Consider the following 15,489-nt stretch of genomic DNA (forward strand, 5'->3'; position numbering starts at 1 on the left):
TTTGTTTGCGTCTTGTCGTTGTTTAGCAGCTTCTACTTGTACAACAATAATGCGTAGCATAGGGCATAGCATAGGCCATAGGGGTCAGAGACTCCAGAGGGGAAGGGGTAATACCGAAGAAAAGTTAAAAATAAGCAAACCCAAAGGATTTGGGTTTCAATCTTCCATGTCTACAAATCAAAGCATGCCAACTATGCAGACTTTTTTTTAAACAAAGCCCTTAGCCACTTAATAGCACTCCAATATAAAATTTCGAAAGGTTGTTTAACCTATTCAGAATGGGACACTTAAACCTCTATAAATAGAGAACGAATTTTGATGTTTTTACTAACGTAACTACATACAAATGTTCAAGGAAAAGCACCACAAATATCTCTACATTTTCATTGAAAACCAAAGCACCAAAAAATTCTTCATGATTTAATAAAAACAAAAATAAAAATAAAAATTAATAAGAATTGGTGAGAATTAACATGAAATAGAAATCAAAATCATCATCCATCCATCAAAAAGAGCTTGTGCCTTTAAGGGTTTTAGACAATAAAACGTAGGAGAAAGATAGGGTTTTAATTATTTGGTATAAGTTTACTGGTAAATTTTAGTTTATTTTTGTACTTACTAGTAATTATATAAAGGGCGGATTCGTGACACCACTTTTTTTTACACAATTTTTTACGCACGTTTTTGTGGACCCACTTCGTAATGTATTTCATCAATCTGAACTGTCTTATCTTTTAGGTCCCTCAAAGATCATGTCTACCAAAAATCACCCAAATATGAATCCATATGATTGTTGAATTAAGAGTTTAGGCTTTTTTTTTTATTTTTTAAGAACCGCATTCGTCCATTTTTTTCACTACAAATGAATTTCTTAATGGTTTTGGATTTGTATAATTTTTTGCAAGGATAATACATGAATGGTATCCATATGATTGTTGGATTAAGAGTTGGTTTTTTTTTTTTTTTTTTTTTTGGTTTTTGTAAAACTGTATTCGTCAATTTTCTCTCACTTTAAATGAATGTCTTAATGATTTTGAATTTATACATTTTTTTTGGATTAAGAGTTGGTTTTTTTTTTTTTTTTTTATTTGTAAAACTGTATTCGTCAATTTTCTCTCACTATAAATGAATGTCTTAATGATTTTGAATTTATACATTTTTTTGCAAGGATAATATATGAATGATATCCATATAACTGTTGAATTAAGAGTTTAGAGTTTTTTTTTTTTTTTTTTTTTGTAGAACTGTATTCGTTTAATGATTTTGGATTTGTACTATTTTTTTGCAAGGATGATATATGAATGATGTTGTAAAAGATAGATGATTCAGATCGTTAAAATATATTATGAAGGGAGCCCACAAAAACATGTGTGAAAAATTATGTAAAAAAAGTGGTGCCATAGATCCGTCACCATTATACAATAAAGTAAAAAAAAAAAAAAAGGTAATGTTAGAGAGACCAAAATTTTAAATTAAATGATGTGTCACCAATAAGAAACAAGCATGATAATTAACACTTAGTTAATAATCCATTCATCAACAACTACATCATTTGGTTTGCAAACTTGGTTTAAAAAATTTGATCTTCCTAGTATTATAAAAAATAATTCACATTTAAATTTTAAGCTGGAGTGTATAGCGAGGTTATATTGGTTCAACTCAACTTTTCCAAAGAAACGTTACAAATTACAAACCCTTCCTTCCAAATTCAAAAACACATTTCCGCGCTTCTTTTTCATTCTCTGAATGCGAATGAATGATATCTCACTCAGCTTCGCTCTTCCTAATTTCCAATTCACGTTTCTTCTCATCTCATCTGTCGTTTTGTGTACATAAGAAACACAGCAGAGGCCATGGACTCCGACACCACTCCTCTCCACGACCCTCTCTTGCCCTGGCTCTGGTACTCTCTCTCTCTCTCTCTCTCCTCTCTCTCTCTCGCTCTCTTACCCTTCAATCTCTTCAAATTGTTACTGAAATTAGTTACCGAACCAGGTCCGTGAAGCAAGCCCTAGAAGATTTTCACTCCGGAAAGGATTACGGGTCGGATCTCACTAAGCTTCTATCCGACTGCATCGCCGCATTCAGGACAATGCTCAATACAGGGGCGACATCAGATTTCTCAAGATTTGGTTCCTCTATGTATGTATTAATACACTCCCTCTCTAATTTCTGACTTTTTTCATACATTTTGCTTGAGTATTTTTTATGGGTCAATTTATTTTTATTACTTTCAATTTTGGTTTTTGTTTAGCTGCTTTGATTATGCTAATAAATATCAAATTTGGTACATTTTTTGGGTTAAAATTTTGAGGAGGTTGTTTAGTTTGTTTGTCAATGTGATTGATATGGAACATTTAATTACTTGTCTATGTGGATTTGCAGATGGATACCAGTGAAGATTTCGAAGGCATTTTTCTCGAAATGTTGCACAGGGAGATTTGTGTTGGCCACTCCTTGCTTTATGTCTGGTACGCAACCTTTCTCGAAGCCAAAGAGAAATTGTACGATGCACACATGGTTTATCAGATGGGTATTTCAAGGTCCGCCTCTGTCTCCCAACAGGATTTTGCGTGCGCGTGCGTGCGTCCCAAAATGGAGGTCTGCAGTTTTGTTGTTGAATATAATTATGCTTATGATGTTTCATGTTGTGGTAGGAATGCTAAGCCAGTTGAGTGGGTGGAGAAGGCGCATGCCTTATTTCTTGCTCGGATGTATAGAATAGCTTCTTCAGCTCAGAAGGTAAGTGAACCTTGTTTCATGTACGTGTAGGCAATTGATATGTTTTACCTTCTCTTCTTCATTGCTCTATATTTTTTTACAACTATTGCTTTAAGTGTTTTGAATAGTTGCAAAGTAAATATGTTGTTGGATGTACAAAAATTGATCAGTTTGCATTTCCTTCGTGCAGATTGGAAACGATGAAGCAGTTCCTCTTGGGAGCCTCATTAACCCATGGTCCAGCTCCACCATGAAAGACCTTTTGAAGAAAGTTAATCATCAACTTACAAAATATGATGTGAGATACTTTCTTCCTCATCAAGTCATCATTGGATAATCTCTAATGTTGTTGGATTAAGAGTTATTTTTTGGATTTTGCACATATGACTCAGGGATACCATTCTATTACTAAAGCTTACTCGGGAAAAGTGGCCTTGTCTTCTCTCAAGAACTCGTCCAGGAACAAAACTATTGAGATAGGTGATTCACATTACTGGTTCATTTTCTTTTCTATGTCACAATATATGAGTTTAGACGTAAATTTTTACTTCTGAGTTCTAACTTCTTAGCTAAGTAAGATGGTTTTTAACTTTTCTTACGAAGTAGTCCATGAATGCTAGGCTTCTAAACAAAAAAACTCATAAGTATCTTGTGCTGAAACCCACTAATGCTTGGTTGAACTTGGATTTAGAAGAAGACATTTCTCAACATATGAGATTTTAGAGAAGGATAGACATTTAGTCTTTTCTACTGTCTGTTTGCATTTTGCCTTCGATGTATAAGAAAGACGTTTATTCTCATTTTTCAATCTCATCAAGCACACATCCTTGAGTATCCGGTTATCAGATAGAAATGATGTTGGAGGATATGTTATCATCTCTACGTTAGGGACCTGTGACTGTTATGGTTTTTGCCAATACCAACAAGCAGTTCTATTTATACGCAACGCAACCTCAGTTAGCTGTAATCTCAACTGTTTGGAGTTTGCTTCATGGACCCTTACGGGAAATGCAGTTCACATCCTGATCAAAAGTCTTCTCTCGAAGTTGTAATGCATCACTCATTTCTCTTTTATTTTAATTTTAATTATTTATATTCTCTATTTCACTCAAGAATTGGACTGTTACCAACTTCACCACTAGGTGTTACCACCTGAGCTAGGGCTGAGGGAGCTAGAATCTTCTTGGATATTCAGAACATTTAGTTCAATCAAATTAATTGAGTGTTTCGGTTTTTCAAATATTCTTCCATTTTATCTATTGATGCACCATTTGAAGGTAGAAGATTAACGTATTATGTTCATTACCCATATCGTGGTACTCATAGGTCGTACGAAGTACCAGATCACTGGTTGTGCAGGCCAGGGTGGCTTTGCTCAAGTATATAAAGCATATGTCAACTGTAATCCTGAAGATGTTGTTGCATTGAAGGTAAAATCTACCAGACTTCTTACTCTCCTAATGATGACCAGTGTATAACCAGATAATTTCAGTTTTGGAAATATGTGGCAGATACAAAAGCCTGCTTTCCCTTGGGAGTTCTATATGTATCGTCAACTTGATCAACGGATCTCAGACAAGGAAGTAAGCATTTTCTGATCCTCCAAGTTTTTTATTGGTAGTTGTTGGTTCTGTTTATTTTATAATTGATATGTTATTGTATCAGAGGTCAAGCTTTGGGTTTGCTCATAGAATGCATCTCTATCCCGACTGTAGCATTCTCGTCTCCGACTATCTTTCTAGTGGAACACTTCAGGTTAGTTAAACATACATCATACCAATTTTCATGTCTGCCATACTCTTGTCATGCTTATTGTAACCTAAAGATCTTGTGCAGGATGCAATAAATTCATATGCCTTCAAAGGCAAGTCCATGGAAGAAGTGTTATGCATTTATTACACCATAGAAATGCTCTACATGCTAGAAACTCTGCATGGTGTTGGCATCATTCATGGAGATTTCAAGCCTGATAATTTGCTTATTCGTTATGCTAGGTAACAAACATTCTCCCTTGTAGATCTTGAGCATTACGACAGCAGACTGGTACTTGAACATACAGAAAACTGGACCTTACTAATTATATTTTACTCACAATCTGATTTTCATCTCCCTTTGTTTGTCCCCTCGTAGAGGTCATTACTTACTAGTAACATTGTTTGTCATTCTTTCTTTTTCTAGTCTTATTCTTACTGCATACTCTGGTGATAGGACATGTTTTTAGCTTAAGTTTCTATTAGTTAACCTATGCCTTGCGTGGGAGACAGTTTCTTATCTTCAATAGTAACGTGGGACAATTTTATTTCTAGGTAGAACTGCTAGCTCATACGTGCAACTTATTTTAAGAAGTCTAATACAGAGAGGAAAAAAAATCCAATTTTCATTTAACAGCTTGATTGTGTGTTATGAAGCTTACCCATTTGCATCATCAATTAAATTACCATTGGGCAGGAATGGCCTTACAAAAGCCGGATCTCGTGACAGAACTGACTTTACAGAAGAAGAATTTCGTGAGAGAAGTGGTCCGTGGCTTGATCAGGTTATTTCTGGTTGCAAAAGACTAGTATCAGATTGAAGACTAGTATTCAGCTTAGTTTTTATGATTAATCTGGGGTTATCTTACAGGGTCTATGCCTTGTCGACTGGGGAAGAGGGATAGACCTGCATCTCTTTCCTGACAATGTGGAGTTTACGGGAGATTGCCGGACTTCTGGATTTCGTTGTGTGGAAATGCAAGAGAATAGGCCATGGACATATCAAGTATAGTCCACGTTTTTTTTTCTATTCTAAATTCAGTCAACATTTTCTTATATCTAATTTGTGTAACTTCTTGTTACCAGGTAGACACGTACGGACTCTGTGTTGTTGTCCATACGATGCTGCATAATTCTTACATGGAAATTGACAAGAAACCATCACCCGAAGGTGGTCACTTCTATCTGCCCAAGTCATCTTTTAAAAGGTACCATTCTCTCAGTCCTGCATACATGACCACTTGTCCATCTTATCGATTTTTGTTTCTCTCCAAAACTTGATCTTTACTTTAGCAAAGGTTGCCTAAAAATGAGAAAGTCTTGCATTGGGTCGTAACATGAGCAATGCGAACGCAAACACATCTCTTCCATCTCTTATCTCTACTTTCCCTCTTTAGTTTACGTTTTGACGATTTTGATTTCAATTCTTGTCGTTCAAATGAGCTCAGATACTGGAATGTTGAACTCTGGAGGAACTTCTTTAAGAAACTGCTTAATAGTAGCCCCGGCTGTAACCACAAGAAGCTGTTGCAGGATCTGAGGGAGTCCTTCCAGGATTACTTGTGCTCGGAGCCTCAGCTTATAAGGAAACTAAGCGATTTGCTGGTCAAGCAAAGGGCCTCACTGTGTTCTGCTTAATTACCCAATCGTTCCTCCTGGCTGAGCTCATCTCAGGGAGCATCTGTTAATTTAACTCCCAAACTTTGTCGGACGATTCAGGAGATGTATGTTGTCTCAAAGGAATGCGCTTGTTGTACATGTGTTTACCAGATTATGGAATGAAAAATTATCTCCAAATATTTTGCAAGCGCCATACGATTTTGTCCAGGGAAACAAACTAACAAATCGTAAAAGCAAACAGAAACAAAAGACACCAATAACTCGAAACCCTAATGCCAACGCTAAAATGCAACAAGAAGGAAAAACAAGGCTGCGGAAAATTACATAAAGCAATGACTAATTAAAGCAACCTGCGCAGCGACAATTAGGGGTGGAAAAAATTCCCGAAAATCCCAAACCGAACCGAAAAAATTCCGATCCCAAATCAAAAATTTCTCAAATCGAAATTCCCGAAATTTTCGGGATGCTATCCCGAACCAATCCCAAAATTTCGGTATGGGATTCGGGATTGACTTCTCGATATTTTGGGAATCCCATACCAAACCGAAAATATATAATATTAATTATTATATATATTTATACATATATATATATTATTCTTTTATAATTGATGCTAGTAGTTTCTAATTCATGCTCAGCAACCTAAAATGCCCTACACCTTGCATATTTTTCTTGTTCTGTTTGATATTCATGTGGATTTTATTATTGCTGCTGCCATGGCTGATGATTTCAGAAGGCTTGATTCTTTTGTCTCTCAATAGATTGCAAAAAGAGTTTAATTAATTTGAATTTTGACTATGATAAAAAGAGTCAAGCATGCCAGTGTTCAATTAAATGGTAGTGTGAATGAAATGAAATTCCTAGTTCATAAATGTGTTCTTGAATTATATATTTGAAGAACAATTCATAATTTCATATTTCAATTTGGGATTCCCGATTTGTCCCAAAATCCCGAAAATATTTCGGGATTCCCGAAATTTAGGATTTCCGAAAATTTGGTTTGAGATTGGTCTTCAAATTCCCGTCCCGAAATATTTCGATTTGAGATTCGGGATACTAGTTTCGGTATGGTATTTCATACCGAACCACCCCTAGCGACAATCTAGTTAATGAAAAAAAAAAAACCAAAGGAAACCGTTAGGTTGTTTCACCGAAAACTTCCAGATTAACTATACAAGTTTCTCGACTCCATTGGAACTTCATTGAACAACTTTTACATGATCCAGTATTAATTTACAATATCAAACTGTATGAAATGGACTTGTCCCCTTATTCTTGGTTCTAGACCAATTGACATTCTTAATTTTATGATGATTATTACTAATTTAATTCATGTATAGGTAGGAGCTGCCGCACTAGGAGGCGAAGACAGAGGCGTTGCTGCTGGCACTGCAGCAATGCTTGGGGCGGAAGCAGATGCACCACCACTGTCACAAGGATATTCGAAGCAATCAACGGGATGCTCGAGTATGGCATTACATTCTTTCTGGGTCCTCTGGTAAGGTTTCTCGGGGAAACAGTTACGGCGTTCATCAAAGGCAATGCCTTTCGATGTCAAATTCTGGCAGGTCCCCTCTTCCTCGCAGAAATAGTTGTAAGAGAATGTGAAATTCGCCAAGTTTGGCAGACAACAAACTCCAGCGGGTACAATCCCGGTCAGCTTATTGTGGGCCAAATTTAGTTGCTCCAAATGAGATAGCCCCGCCAAGCTGTAAGGTATAGGACCAACAAGCTTGTTGGAGCTCACATCCAACACCCTCAGTTTGTACAGAAACCCAACTTCTTGGGGCAAACACCCTGACAAACTTGTGTTAATTAACAGCAGTTCCTCCAGAGTATTTGCGAAATTGACTATGCTTGGGGGAAGGCACCCGCCAAAGTTGTTATTAGCAAACACCACTACACTGGCTGAGCTTCCACCCAATGTCGCTGGAATGACACTGGTTAAGCGGTTGTTATTAACAAATATGGCATCGAGTTTTTTACTGAAAAGTTCTGGAGGTAATGGCCCTTCAAACTCGTTGTACCGAAGATCAAGATAACCTAAGGTAGGAAGAGAGAGGACAACTGTTGGGAAAGGGCCTACAAATCTGTTGTTACTAAGATCAAGCTCGAAAAGGAGCGTAAGGTTGGCCATACTTTGAGGGAGGATGCCACAAAAGCGGTTGCTATTTAGATGGATAAGTGCAAGATCCGACAACAGGCCAAATTCCTCAGGGAGAAATCCGGCGATGTCCCTATGGTTAAGGTCGATGCCAGAAACAACTTGGATATTTGGGTCATCAAGAGCTGGTGAACAATACACACCCATGTAGTTACAAACCGAAGGACCAACCCAATTGGTTGTGATGTTGTATGGATCAGAGTAAATTACGTGCTTCCATGCTTGGAGAGCAAGAAAAGCTCGGTAGAGTCTTGGGTTTGAATCATCGGATGCTGCAGCAGGATGTGGATGGTTGTGGTGCCCGCGGTGGCTATGACGGTGATGAGAGACATAGACGTGGCTGCTGCTGCGCTTTGCAGCAGCAGCCAGACTGAGATTGCTGAACAGACAAGATAGAACTAGAAGGAAAGTTAGGAGCAATGAAAATACATGGCAGGCAATGGAAGAAAGTGAAAAGGAAGACATTCTTCACTCTATCCACACACCTCGGTGAGTTGGTTTGAGATCGATATGGTAGAGACTTGTAGAAGTAGTAAAGAGCTTCTGTTTATATATACCTTCGGAGCTCTCCCTCCCCGCTTCCATTCAATTCAAGTAATAAGTAGCACGCGCTAGACATAATATCCTAGTCTCATGTTTAATCATGTTCGTGTACATGTGACTCAATGTAGACAGATCGAACTGCTTCACAGACAAGATGATAACACAGAAAGAAAATGTTACATGGTATAGACATACAAGTTACAGCGACAGTTAACCATTACAATTGGCCCGAAAGATAAAGATGAATGTTTTTGTGTTTGACATATGAAAATATGATGGCAACACAGTTTGACAAAGTGGTGTTTTATAAAATATAATGGCTGTAGGTAGAATAATTGATAAGGATTAAGGACCTAACTCCTCCTTCCTTCCATGTAACTTTCACAGTTGTTTCAAGTGGAGCTGGAGAAAGACAGCCTCAAACTCCCCCAAGACCTGGAGAGGGTGGATTTCTTCAAGCTCAAGGAAATGTTGTTGTAATCGAAGTGCGACCGCATCAAGTAGTTCAAGATATGAAGATCATACGTCCCTGTCTTCCTTGAATGTTTGTCTGCCTAAAAATGTATAGAGAGAGAGAGAGAGAGAGAGAGAGAGAGCAAGTCTTCAAATTAAAGCATTGAATCTTAAGTCTGCACTGCATTATAGAAAACCAGCCATCTGTTAAGGTTGTCTAACCATAATTTGTTATATAGCTGGGCAGGAATTTCTAATATTAGCAATAAAAACCAAGACCCTTTTGATAAGCACAGTACGGTTCTCCTAGAATCCATGGTCCAAGAAAATTATGGTCGCTCATTATTCAATCTTAATCCAACGGTAAATGATCATTTAACTTTTGTTGTAGTTGTACTTTCTCCTCCATCATTACGTTAAGATCGAAAGGTGGGGGACCCTCAGTCTCTTAAATCGTAGGGTCTAGGAGAATGGTACTCTTGATAAGCATTTTGTTGTTCATTTTTTTTGTGCTTGGAGAATGTACGGAATAAAAGAGAAATGAGGGATTAAGAAAGGTGACTGGGTACAGGTAAAATAAATAAAGAATGAATGAAAACAAAATCTTAAAAGAGAGAACAACTTCAAATAGTTTTTTGTTTTTAAATTTCTCTGTCTATCATTATATATACATTTTTTTTTACATCTCTCTCACGGTCTTTCCTTCACTCCTCTTCATTCCTCTTTCCCACCATATAATTTTCTTATATCAATTTCCAAACATCTCTCAAATAAAGGTAGGACCAACCAGAGGGGGCGTTGAGGGTGCAAAAGGTGCAGTTGCACAGGGTTCCAAATTTGAAAGGGCCCCCAAAATTTTTGTCACCTAAGATTTATATGTAATAATATTCTATATTTAAAATTGCTTTTGTTATGAAATAATGTTCTATGTTCAACAATTGATTTTGTTAGCACGTTAAAATTTCATCTTACACTCCTTATAAGAGTAATTTTTCTTTTTTCTAAATACAAAAATTTAGAGTACAATAAGATATTTTGAGTACCAATAATACATCATAAAAGACGGTATTTTTTCAATATTATTATATAATAATGTTACATATTGAAGTGAAACTTTAAAGTTAGAGTTTTTGAAGTTTGTTTTCTTCTTTGGTTGTTTAAGATTGAACTGCTTTTGATTATTTAGTGAATATTATGTTTGTAGCTCTTTTTACTTATTATTAATGATATTTTTAAATTTGCAATCAGTGAATGCTAAATTTTGTTTTGATTTAAGTGATTGTTTTCTAACGTCAATACATTGTCCTACATTTTTTAAGACTTATCTTAAGGAGGGGCGCTTTTATAAATTTCGCACAGGACCCTCAAAATCTCAGAGACGGCCCTGGGACCAACCAACATTTTATGGACTACATGTGAATTATATCTCTGATAGAAATAAGGTCACCACTATAAGTAAGTCCCACCTCTATTACAGAGGTGCTTTACATGTAATTTACAAAATCTCTCCTTAGCATTTTCCAATCTGAAAACCAAAAACCAGAAAATTATCAATCGGCCCTTGGGTTTTAGGATTTAAGGCCATTCACCTAACATTCACCTCTTAAAAATCATTCACCTCCAAATATCTTAAGATTCTTTCGATGAAAATACTGCTCATTTGGATATGCTTTTAAAATGATTGAAAGTGCTTTTAGAGAAAATGTTTTATTAGTTCCAAAAGCGCTTAAAGTGATTTCTGCAAGAAGCACTAGTTATGTGCTTATTCCAGGATGCACTTTAAGTGCTTTTTTCAGAATTTACTTGCATTTTTACTAAGAATTGATTAAAAAAGTATTTTCACCAAAAAACACATCCAAATGAGCTCGTAATGTTGTTGCACCAACTGCTAACTACCTGGGCAATAGCCTACTAGCTTGAATGAGTTAGGCCAGACCGTCTGATCACGTGTCTTGCCCAACCAACCTCACAAAACAATGCAACACCATATATGGGCATCCCTACCCAAGAACCGGCGCCCACAAGAGAAGCAGCCTAAAAATAGCAAACAGGAGGCATAAAGGAACGCGAAATTTAGAAGAAACCGCTATCTATTCTCAACAAAGGAACGATTAAAAACGTAAAAGCACTTCCATTCAGAGCTCAAGTACAGATAACAATCACCCAAAATTCAAATTTCTTCATCCTTGTAACTATTACTTTCTAATAACAGATCCACAAACATTTGGAAACATAAAGCACTTCCGTTCATCCAAATTCTTCAACTAGAGTCGATGCTCACACAATAACTAATGATTGCGTCAACATAGCATATCATTAACCACCGCCGCCAGACCCATACTTTTTGCCAAGAAGTACGACTTGCAGCTTGTCATAGCCAGCAAGTACACCGGCACCTGCAACAGCACGCAATATGTTTGCTCCAGCACCCTTAAACAGTGACTTAGCACCTTCGTTTTTTATAATTTGCTTAAATGCATCCCAAGAGCTATTGTATTTCACAGCTTCTCCTGAGGTCATCATCATCCTTCTACGCACCGTGTCCAAAGGGTAAGAAGCCAATCCAGCACCGATCGTAATTCCCCATCCCAGAAAGAAGCTAGCAAAGAAGCTATCCTGTAAATCACCATGTGAAAAACAACAATGAACATCAACATGCCTTTGATGTGTTATATTAATGTAAACACTGTCCCTTTACTACCCATCAATTTATAATGAAAAACAAGGGAAACATCAACAGTATAAGGGAATCACACAGCCGAAACTATCAAATAGCTCCCCACAAAAAAAAAAAAAATCCCTATAGGGAACAAGATAAAAAGATTTAACATACCCGCAGGCCACCAGTTAGAACAACAGGTTTCAGAGAATCGTACATGCCAAAGTAAAGCCCACGGTACACGATAATTCCAACAAGAGAGATGTTGAATCCTCGATATAACCCAGCAATGCCATCAGACTTGAGGGTTTTCTTGTAAACATCAACCAAACCATTAAACTGCCTTTCACCACCCTTCTTGGCAGCCTTGGCATCATTTGCCAAACGTGTTCTTGCAAAGTCCAGAGAATACACAAAAATAAGAGATGAAGCACCAGCAGCACCACCTGATGCCAGGTTCCCAGCGAACCACTTCCAGTAGCCATCTTTATCCTTCTTGAAGTTGAAAAGCCTCTTGAAGTAATCCTTGAAAGCAAAGTTAAAGGCCTGCAACACAAGTTTAACCAACTTAGAATGTCAATTAAAGGGAAATGCTCAATGGAAACACAACAACACAGATACATGGGAGCATGAAGTAATACAGACAACGTCGGATGACTAAAGATAAGTAGATCTCATGTGAAAGAAAATTGACCTGGGTAGGGAAGTATCTGATAACATTGGCAGTGTTTCCTCTCCACAGAGAAAAAACACCTTCATCCTTAATTGTTCGGGCAAAGCAGTCAGTTATACCCTTGTATGGTTCAGAAAGTCGACCAGCCTTGATCATCTCATTTTGATTCTGTATCAGTAGTTTAACACGCTCAATAGGAGCAGCAGCAGTTTTGGAAACAGCAGCAGATACACCTCCCATGAGAAAATCGATAGCAAAACCAGCTGCACCTTTCTCTGCCGGGGCCTGCACCATAATTGGGGACAAAGAAGAGACTTGTGCAAGGGCAGTGCTGTCAAAAGTTGGCAGCAGGGGGCTCTGCAAAGCTCCATTGGCATACGCACCATTCACCCCATAGTTTCTTGTGTGAATCCTGGGGGAAAGCCTACATATGAGGTAAGACTGCCCATGTATTTTCTGAAATACCGATGGATACGATGACCCATCATCCATGATTATAACTCAAGTCAGTGACCTGCACAAGAACAACATGATTTCAAATACAGGCATGCCTAATACATCTACAAGAGATGTCCGTATTGAGTATTCCATAAATGATACACATGATGCAATGACAAAGCAAAATGAAATAATATAATTCTTCGCACAAGCTTAACCAACGGAAATTTTTTTCTTCATAAAATAGTCAGCTGTTGAAAATTATAAAGAATGCTCCGGTAAGCAGTGTATTACAAATACTTACGTATCCTGAAAGCAGCGTAATTCTACGCAGATCCAAGATTCTAACATCAGGTGGTCCTAATCAAGGTACGCTAGGCGCTATGGGCTGGGGCATGTGCCTAGAGCCTAGATGGGTCCTAAGAGCTTAGGCAGATTTAAGTAAATTTACTAGTCATATAAATAAGTGCCTACTTACACTTAAAAAAACTATATTTGTATTGAGAGTTTGGGTTTACTATTTTAATTAGGTTTATTATTTAACATATAACATACATAAATATCAGAATTTTGCTTTAGTATTTTAGTGATTTTGATGGTACGAGATGAAAATTAAGTGATTATAAGTTTGTAGTACTTTACGCAATATCTTTCAAAGATTGTATAAATTTATAGTGAATTAAAAAATAAAAAAAAGGTGTGGTATAAAAAGTATTGGTACAATAATACACCATCACTTTACTAATTAAAAAGCTAGATGGCACAACCTAATTGGATAACAATTTAGAAATAAAAAAGGGAATTGGCCATGGGATGGAGAGAGAAAGTCTTTCTTCTTTGTTGGAACTTGGAACCAAAGTTCAAGAACAGCATAGCCATGGTGGTCTTCTCTGTATTCCTCTTCGTTGTCTTCTTTGTTCAAAGCTTTTGTTTCACAGCATCTGCCAGCTATGATGGTCTTCTCTCTTCCACCACCTACCCAGATCGCTGGGTGGTCCTCGGAGGTCCTCACAGACGCTTCTTCGGACTTCCAGTTGGTCCGAGATCACTGGGTCCATGAATGGGTCAGCCCCTGACACCTACTAAATACTGGTATATTCTACAATAATTTGAGCCAGATTACGTAATTGACTAAGAACTCAAGTGCAATTTCCAAAAAAGTTTGAACTTCAAAGTTTGGGCATCTCGGCAACCAAAATATTAGCGTGATCACAAACAAGGAAATTAATTAATGATCAGAGTGTTAGAAATTCCATGCATTTTCATAACAAATGCAAAAATTAGAGGTGTTAACAACAGTAACAGCAAAAACAACTACCAGATAAGATCGGCTGCCAAATTTAACCACAATCAACAAGTCAACACATTCCCTTAAACATCCGTAAAGGGTTGTTTGGTTGGCGAGAAAAGTCTGGAAAATGAAGAAAGCACAATTCTCAACAGGATTTTCTCGGGGAACCAAACAAAGCGGAAGAGAAAGAAAAAACCATAACCTGAGAGATGATCGGCGAGGAGGAAGAGAGTGACAGTCAGTCAACGAAGAGAGAGGGAGCGTCGAGCAACCGAGTGCTTCTCCTTCAACTAGGAAATGAAGTGGGCGACATCAGGAGACAGGGGACAAGTAGGGTTTTCTGGAATGACTCTTTTACCCTTATTCTGCCATTTAAATTATCGGCTTGGCCATTTTAGCGCCCTGTAAACGAGTAAAACAGAAGTCTAAGAACCTACTAATTTAGTGCTTGTTTGGATATGTTTTTGAAATGATTGAAAACTCTTTTGGTAAAAATATTTTTAGAACTAATCATTTGTAAAAATATAAGTAAGTTATGGAAAAATACTTCAAGTGCTTCCTTCCTGAAAAAAGCACATAACAAATGTTTTTAAATACTTTTGAAATAAAAAAATATTTTCTCTAAAAACGCTTTCAATTATTTTAAAAATACATTCAAAAGAGCCTTTATTATTTACCAAGAAAAAACCCTACTGATTTATTCTCTAATTTTGTTGTTTTCTCTATTGCACATGCAAAAGAGAGCATTTTCCTTTAGTTTTCTGCTAGTCTCATTCCGCACGCTCATGTGTGTGACAATTTTTTTATTTTTTTTTATTTTTATTTAGTTTGAATATTTTTTTGAAAGTAAATTGTTTATTTTAGAATTCTAATTGAGGAGGGGTATTTTGGAGATAGTGAAAGCTTTACTGTTTTGACATGCTCCCTTTATGTATTAGTATATTACATATACAATCAGTTTTCTTAGCTAACATGGTCCTTGCAATTTACATAACTTCCCATTTTGATTCTTAAGATTTAAAATCAGTACAAGTGATCCTTGAGATTGTCCATCATCAATCATTTTGATCATTCCGTGAATAATTATGTTAAATAAAGATTAAAATGACAAGCTACTTAGTACTACGGTCTGGTGATATTTCTCTTTACTTGTAAGTGAGAGGTCTTAGGTTCGAT

General features: G+C 36.9%; 3 protein-coding genes across 8 annotated transcripts; 1 reads left to right on the forward strand and 2 right to left on the reverse strand.

The window, feature by feature from the left end:
* The first annotated feature begins 1,707 nt into the window (after nucleotides 1-1,707).
* Nucleotides 1,708-6,271, forward strand: LOC103928858 (mitotic checkpoint serine/threonine-protein kinase BUB1). The gene is given in 15 exon segments (XM_009337961.3): nucleotides 1,708-1,903; nucleotides 1,996-2,087; nucleotides 2,090-2,142; nucleotides 2,386-2,543; nucleotides 2,658-2,742; nucleotides 2,912-3,019; nucleotides 3,114-3,201; nucleotides 4,048-4,151; nucleotides 4,233-4,304; nucleotides 4,387-4,476; nucleotides 4,558-4,715; nucleotides 5,170-5,257; nucleotides 5,344-5,478; nucleotides 5,559-5,680; nucleotides 5,921-6,271. Coding segments are annotated over 15 exon segments (1,593 nt in total). The 5' UTR covers nucleotides 1,708-1,853; the 3' UTR covers nucleotides 6,111-6,271.
* Nucleotides 6,272-7,218: 947 nt separating this feature from the next.
* On the reverse strand, nucleotides 7,219-8,817 carry LOC103928857 (leucine-rich repeat extensin-like protein 4). The gene has a single exon (XM_009337960.3). It carries the CDS (start codon nucleotides 8,719-8,721, stop codon nucleotides 7,423-7,425), a length of 1,299 nt encoding a protein of 432 aa, XP_009336235.2. The 5' UTR covers nucleotides 8,722-8,817; the 3' UTR covers nucleotides 7,219-7,422.
* A 2,546-nt stretch (nucleotides 8,818-11,363) lies between these two features.
* Nucleotides 11,364-14,670, reverse strand: LOC103928855 (ADP,ATP carrier protein 3, mitochondrial). 6 transcript variants are annotated; one of them, XM_048584040.1, is made up of 6 exons: nucleotides 14,516-14,670; nucleotides 14,341-14,433; nucleotides 13,856-14,070; nucleotides 12,606-13,098; nucleotides 12,086-12,457; nucleotides 11,364-11,868 (listed from the first exon to the last, which is right to left on the reverse strand). In XM_048584040.1, exons 4-6 carry the CDS (start codon nucleotides 13,074-13,076, stop codon nucleotides 11,569-11,571), a joined length of 1,143 nt encoding a protein of 380 aa, XP_048439997.1. In that variant the 5' UTR covers nucleotides 13,077-13,098; nucleotides 13,856-14,070; nucleotides 14,341-14,433; nucleotides 14,516-14,670; the 3' UTR covers nucleotides 11,364-11,568. The 6 variants fall into 6 exon arrangements, with proteins under 6 accessions (XP_048439997.1, XP_048439995.1, XP_009336234.1 ...); XM_048584038.1 differs by having other exon boundaries at nucleotides 13,790-14,070; XM_009337959.3 differs by lacking the exon at nucleotides 13,856-14,070.
* Nucleotides 14,671-15,489: the final 819 nt, after the last annotated feature.

Source organism: the organism of the source record quoted next, unplaced genomic scaffold, assembly GCF_019419815.1.
Source record: "Pyrus x bretschneideri cultivar Hongxiangsu unplaced genomic scaffold, Pyrus_bretschneideri_v1 Contig20, whole genome shotgun sequence".
Taxonomy (NCBI): domain Eukaryota; kingdom Viridiplantae; phylum Streptophyta; class Magnoliopsida; order Rosales; family Rosaceae; genus Pyrus; species Pyrus x bretschneideri.